This window comes from Leiobunum rupestre, chromosome 9, assembly GCF_980474605.1.
Source record: "Leiobunum rupestre chromosome 9, qqLeiRupe1.1.hap1, whole genome shotgun sequence".
In the NCBI taxonomy this organism is placed as follows: Eukaryota; Metazoa; Arthropoda; class Arachnida; order Opiliones; family Sclerosomatidae; genus Leiobunum; species Leiobunum rupestre.
In genome coordinates, this window is record NC_143392.1 from 53,742,113 (window position 1) to 53,749,666 (window position 7,554).

A 7,554-nucleotide genomic window follows, 5' to 3' on the forward strand; every position below is an offset into this window, starting at 1 on the left:
GGAAAAGAGGGAGGGGGTACTACGGTAATTATCGCTTGGAAAAAGGGAGAGGAGGCCTTACTGGGGGGGGGGGTTTCTACTATGGGGAAAAGAGTACCATGGAAATTATCCCCTGGGGAAAAGGCGAGCAGGCTTTACTGGGGGGTTCTACTATGGGGGAAAGAGTACCATGGAAATTATCCCCTGGGAAAAAGGGGGAGCAGGCTTTACTGGGGGGGTTCTACTATGGGGAAAAGAGTACCATGGAAATTATCCCCTGGGAAAAGGGGGGAGGGTGGTTCTACTATGGGGAAAAGAGTACCATGTAAATTATCCCCTGGGAGGGGAAAGGGTGAAGGGGATACCACGGTAGTTATCACATGGGAAAAGGGGGAGGGAGTACCAAGGTAATTATCACATTTGAACAGGGGGGAGGGGGTACCACGGTAATTATCACATGGGAAAAGGGGGAGGAAGGGCTGTACTGGGGTGGTTCTACTACGGGGAAAAGAGTACCATGGAAATTATCCCCTGGGGAAAAGGGGGAGCAGGCTTTACTGGGGGGTTCTACTATGGGGGAAAGAGTACCATGGAAATTATCCCCTGGGAAAAAGGGGGAGCAGGCTTAACTGGGGGGGGTTCTACTATAGGGGAAATAGTACCATGGAAAGTATCCCCTGGGAAAAAGGGGGAGCAGGCTTTACTAGGGGGGTTCTACTATGGGGGAAAGAGTACCATGGAAATTATCCCCTGGGAAAAAGGGGGAGCACGCTTAACTGGGGGGGGTTCTACAATAGGGTAAATAGTACCATGGAAGTTATCCCCTGGGAAAAAGGGGGAGGAGGCCTTACTGGGGGGGTTCGACTATGGGGTAAATAGTGCCTCGAAACACACCACTAGCTGAGGGCCCGCCTGTAAGGCGGGCTTCTTAGCTAGTTGATTATAAAAACTCAATTGCCATAATGAAATATATAGTGAAGTAACAAATGAAAATGGCAAAAGATGTGGCACTAGGAGGGACAGCATTGTGTCAAACTTCACTTACCGGTGCCGCAATGAAAGGAGATGGTGAATGAAAGGCTCATAAACACTCGACAATATTTAAATAGCTAATACAAATTGTTTATTTTCGATTCCTCCCCGGGAAATTTCCATACGAAAGTTCAAATAAACTTAGGCGAGATCTCAATTATAATGGTTGGAGCTTAAATGTTCAAAGGAGGTCGACAAACCAGGCCTCCCAGAAAAATGACTTTACGTAATGAACTATATCTAGAGATTTCTGTTTGCTTACGAATTCAGGGTGTGAGAGTAAAAGCATTGTTTCAACTGTGAATCCCGAAAAATTTTACAAAAGTGAAAAATATCCACATTTTTTTAGACTTAATAACTATCTCCTTCATCGTGTAGTAATAGTTATTTTACATTATATTAGGTGCTTCTTTTCAGCGTCGTAAAAGAATCTAAATATGCCAATATCGTAAGCTTAGATGCTCGGTGCGGCGATGCGGGAATGGTTGTAAGGGCAGAATTTGACGCTCCGTTCAATGGAACTATATTTGCCAAAGGATATTTCAACGACCCGTCTTGCAGGTATGATTTCTTTATTCTCTTTTACAACGATCAATAAATAAACCTTTTAGTATAATCAAGAAAACAAAATGTAGGAGACCCTTAAAATTGTTAGATGAGTCCTTAATTTTAACTAGTCTGTTAAACACATAATCTTAGAATCATATTTATAATATTTATATGCAATGGTTAAAAACCGATGTAAAAATTTATTTATTGGTAATTGTTATCTACGACAATTTCAAAGTCCCAAGAAAAAAATCGGTGGAACAATGTTTACTGGAGAATGACACTATGGGCGCATTGTATTTGGAATTTACAAAAATATTTATCAAACGGATTATAAGATCAGCTGCTAAATACGTAGTCAACGCTTGATTTGCATAAAGGCGTAACCAAATATAATATATATATCGTTTAATTTTTCATGTGGTTCTTCCATTGTAACCTTTCCGTGTTTAGATTTGTCAATAGGAACTCTGCACGAATTCAGTACGAATTCTTTGTATTTTACGATACATGTGGCACTCAGCTCAAATCTGGAAACTCCACTTCCGTCCCGGCAGAGTACGAGAGTGTAATAGTTTTTCAAAATTACCCACTGCATGAAGACGTTGAGGACATGGGTCGAAAATTGTCTTGCAATCATAAGGACTTTAACAAGACAGTTAACTTTCCCCTTTTGATGTTGGACACGCTTAACGTTATAACGGTAAGTATTCATAATTTTTAGAACGATATTTCGGTGTTAACCTCTTTTTTAAGTCATTTGAATATGCCGACTATTAAACGTATTATTATAAAGTTAATATGGTGAATAATTATAATGTAAAATAATTGAGCCGTAAAGGTAAAAAACTTTATCACAGAAATAATTAAATCAAAAAGGCTTTAACAAAAGCAGTTTAAAGGCAGATTTAAATTTGGACCTCTAAAGGATCCGATATTTTAGATTAAGAAATATTTTTGGGGAATAACTTAAAAATTAAGCATATTTCAATTTAGTTCATAACTATTTGAAAATAATCGTAGTCAATTTTCGTAACCTTTCTTTAATTGATGTGGGGTGGCGGAGTGGTTAGCACTTTCGACTTGCAGCAAGAGGAGTAGGGCTCGATCACAGCTTGTGGCACTGGGTGGAAACTCCGAAAAACTCCTCCTACGTTGAGTTTACTAGTTATCTCCCTACTGGTTAGAGGGGTTTTAATCTGATTTGCTTACCCTTCCATAACTCTTTGTGGAGGTTAACGGTTATAGTTAGTGTAGGGAGCTGTTGGCTCGCATGGCATGGAGGGGTTGCCACCACCCTCCTACGCATTGTAACCCGGCCACCTGAATTAATGGCTTTAAAAATCACTCGATGACTTAGGTCTAAGATGGTGCCTAGGGTATTATTTTTTTTTAGTATCATATTTATCAGATGAAAATGCACATATTGTAAAACCTTTGGTTTAAATTTTAACCTTAAAACTGTAATAGTATATTGATAAAATGTTAAATTTTAAAGGAGAAAATGTCTACGTTCAGGGTTTATATTTTGAAGAAACATTTGAAACTCAGTTGGAAGCTAATGAGCTTGTATACCAAAAACCATCCGTATGTCCTTTTTTTGTGTTCGCCGAAAACTAGATATTTAGGTAGCGTAAGAGCAGACTTTAGATTTCGGTTATGAATGCCTTTTTATTTCATCCTGTTGTTGGTGACATTCGGGAAGTCGTCGTCCACTACACTGTCATCACCTAATTGAAGACTTTCCAGCAGTTTTGTGTAATATGTTCATCATTTAACGAAAATGTTAAAAAAATTTACAACAATTATTTTTAAAACATTATGAAATTTACCAAGATATACTTTATTTTTTAAACTTTTGCTCGAAAACTATCTCTAAATCTAAAATATCTTATCTTTTATAAATCCCAACTTAGCCCTCTCCGTTTAACTACTATGGTAAATGCATTTTTGTGTTAAAATCTATTTCTTTATTCTGACCCACAGGTTAAATTTTAGAAACCAGAAAAATTTAAACTTAAATGGAAAAATTTGTTATGATTGAGAATTACAGTTTCTATCTTTGGGAATGATATTAAGCCACGTTCTCTGTCTAGTTCTCATCAGTTCACTCGGAAACAGTGAAAAAACCTGAGAAAATTGTTTTGGTACACTGTATTAACCTTAATAAGCATTCAGAGTGCCCTATATGTGAGCAGTCCATTGCAAACTATAGTGAAATTATTCACCAATTATTGCATGGCGGTCGCTATTCAGCAATAATTGGTGAAGAATTTCACTATACGTTGCAATGGACTGCTCACATATAGGACACTCTGAATGTTTATTAGTTTTACTGATATCGGCAGATTTCCGAGGATAGCCAGAGTTCCTACACAGTACTGATGAGTCCCAAAAGGGCGAAACCGGTCTACTGTTGGAATCTCTGGCCTAAATTTTGACTTTTGATATGTATTAACCTTGTTTGCCTCGAATATCTTTTAAATAATTAAAAGATTAAATGAAATATAATTTATATTCAGTTGAAGTTTCTTTAGGAAATAATAGAGTTATCTCAACTGATTAAGTGTACTTAATTGACCAAGCGAGTGAAGCATGGGACATCTAGTAGTGATTAGATGTATCTTTTTACTAACTTGGCCCAAAAATATAAAAGTAGATTCAGCTCAATCCTTGTAAATTACTAAGGGCCATTAACCTATCAGAGAGTTAAAATCTTTACAAGTTTACGCTTGATTGCCCCAAAACGTTATTGATATGAAAATTTACTCTATATTCTCTTAATTTCTTCCCAGTAATTATTATTTTTTAAATTATTTTACCAAAATTTTATACATGGAAAATTGAAAGTTTAAAATTTAACCACTTTATTTTAATTTGAAGCAAAAATATCAACTGCGATGACAAGATTATACAACGAATGCAACTACCAATTTTAGTAAAAGTCTTACTTGAATAAAAAGCTATAGAATTTTCGTTTTACCTTACCCAGTTATTCTTCTGAAGCTCTTTATTAATAAATTAAGAAATATAACTTTAAACTAATTTAAAAGGCACAAAACTGTCACTGAATTTAAAAAAAAATGTACAGAGATACATCTAAATAGTAGTCAAAATGCAGGTCTTACTTAACAAATGAGATTTCTCACTTTCCAAAATCAGGCAGTTATAAATACTGGGGAGAGATCAGAGATGGGATTACAATATGATCCATCAAGCGGCAATCTCAAACATACAAATCTAACCTTATAATCCATCTTATATTAAATTTAACCAATTTAACTCCAGGAACCTGTGTTATAGTACAAGCAATAATTATTAATTAGTTTTCTAGAAATTTTAAATGTGTAGGGTCAGTGATCCTTGAATTTATAAACCAATATAATGGTTTCAAGGGAAAGCAGACGCTTAATGGTTTGAGATGGATTACATTTAAATAAATGACAGTTATGATTATTTTGATCTAAATTTTTGAATTGGGTATAAATATAGAAAATTCTAAAAAAAAATACCCATAACAAAGGTTTATTCCTTCTGTAAAATACGCAAAATGAGGTGTACTCGTTAAAGTGGAATCGGACAAAATTATATTTTTGCATATTTGCGACAAGGTGGGAAAGAAATGCGCATGCGGGATATTTAAGCCTTACATATCGAAAATGGAACACTTTGACAATAAATTTTCAATGGTTTTTATCTACAGTCAACTAATCTTCGTTAACTTATGGAATTATATTACATTTCCCGTTGAAGTCGACAGTAGTAATTAAGGTTGTTAACTTCTGAAGTACTGAATCTTGAGCATAAAAAATGCTTATTAAAAAGTTAAAAATTGAAAAATTTTAGCGGTCTGACTGACAACTTTCCTGCCTCATTTTCCCCATAGAAACGTTCGCTGAGACCTTTACTTAGATATTTTTAATACTATTCAATATGATCTGGTTTCTTATAATTTAAAAAGACTCTATCGTATTTAAACAATTATTAAGTGAAATAACTTTTCTAATACTCACAGGATGATAGCAACATGACTGCCATTTGACTAGCCTATTTAAAGAAATACCACACTAGGGTAGTTTTAATTATGGCCCATCTTACTTCCTCAAAGAGTTCAAAAATCTAAACGCGAAATATACTGGGAAAATGTGCGTGTGTTAAAAATTACACAAATGATTTGCAGCTCCAAAGAAAGTATTTTTGATTATTTTCCTTCTAACACCAAATAATCGTACACTTGTCTTAGTAGCACGAATAAAATATTAATTTGATAACCCGACCAAATGACACGTCGTTTTCTACGTTTAATTGAAAGTAATTACTTGTTATTAAAAAATACGTATTCTACTACATTCTACTTCATATTTTTAAACTATTTGTTCAATTGAAAAAAGGTTTACCATAATGGCGCTAACCCTTCGACTTAAGATAACAAAGGTGCTAAATTCTACAGATCGAAGGTAGAAGATGAATTTAAAACAACGCGAAATGTACTGAAGAACCTTACTTTTAAATTCAAAACCTCATTCACTTCCTGCCAGCCATAAAATTTTCTAATGAACGATGTACCATACTGATTGCAATTTATTAAAAAAAACTTTGAAACCATTGATCAGGTCATGGAAAATCCTATTTTTTTATGTTACCTAAGAGATATGAAATCATAATGCATTGTGAAATATAAAGATAAAGTAAAAGATAACATCTTTCTTATTAATTAATTTTAGTTTTCAGTCGAGAAAGAGGAGATTGAATGTTCCATGAACATACAAAAAGGAACCTTCCCTGAAATGAGACCATTTGATGGAAATGTCCAAATTGGAAAAGATTTGACTTTATTCGTTTATATTCGAAGTCACGGTATAAATTTGGACATGAGAGTTCGCCATTGCACGGCGTACGATTCCCCTCAAGAAAGCCAACTCCAGAATGCCCCTCTGCAACTAACGGACACGGAAGGTTGCCCGTTAAAGATGACACTTATAGAACATTGGAACAGAGCTAAATACACCGGAGCGGAGTATGGCACCACTCTTGTGGCGTACAATACAATAAAAGCGTTTCGATTTCCAGAGCAGCCCGACGTGTACCTGAAGTGCTGTATAGAGATCTGTAACAACAAGTGCGAACATCCTTGTCCAGGAGAGTCAAATGACATCAAACCAATTTCTCTTGAAACTCTAAATCGATTGATGGCGGATACACGTTTTTCTTCGGTGAGTTCCTCAAGCACAGGAACCGGAACACGGCAAAACGAAATTGGCAAGCCACCCGTTGCATTGCCTCTTCCTCCAATAACGGAAACTTTGGAAATACAACCGCTTAGTGGATATCGATCACCCCTGAGCAAACCACCTGCAGGATGACACCCGGGTTCTAACGCCGTGGTGCTCAAATGGGTCATATCTGTGTGGTGTTTTCGACCTGCAAATTGTTTATCAAGAAAATGTAAATGTACTTAAATGTTTTTTTATAAAAAATTACTAGTATAAATAGGGAGATATCTACCTTGAATATGGTGAGCTCTACTTCCGAATGGTGATATGTAACAGTGGCTTTTTGGGAACACCTGTATTAAATTTGGAAGTACATTATTTGTATATGCTTAGATTTATTTCAATCAATTAGAGTAATTTCCAAATCTGTATACTCATTTTCTTTCGTTTAACCATGTACTAAATCTTTTTATATTCTATTTAATTTTCCCTGAGCTCAAACATTTACCTGCACGGCCCTGGGTAAATTATATGCCAGACTTGGAATTAGCGGGAGTCTTGGGGCCAATGGCTCTTAATAAAAATCAGTGGGCTCTTAAAATAAATCATTCGAACGGGGGTTGCGGGCCACCGGGGCTCTCAATTTAATTAAAAAATATTTATTAAACATTTTACGGAAATTTCTGAAACATATTGATTTGTACGCCGTTTTCCTACCCTGTACGAGAGCGGGATCTAGCGTTACAAATGATTATGTGTGATATTATAATATACTTGCTTG

The 7,554-nt window shown here is 35.6% G+C and overlaps 1 protein-coding gene across 1 annotated transcript; it reads left to right on the forward strand.

The window, feature by feature from the left end:
- The first annotated feature begins 2,173 nt into the window (after positions 1–2,173).
- LOC149930902 (uncharacterized) lies at positions 2,174–6,975 on the forward strand. The gene is made up of 2 exons (XM_090157976.1): positions 2,174–2,263; positions 6,285–6,975. The coding sequence occupies exons 1-2, from the start codon at positions 2,174–2,176 to the stop codon at positions 6,921–6,923; spliced, it is 729 nt and encodes a 242-aa protein (XP_090014102.1). The 3' UTR covers positions 6,924–6,975.
- The last annotated feature ends 579 nt before the right edge of the window (positions 6,976–7,554 follow it).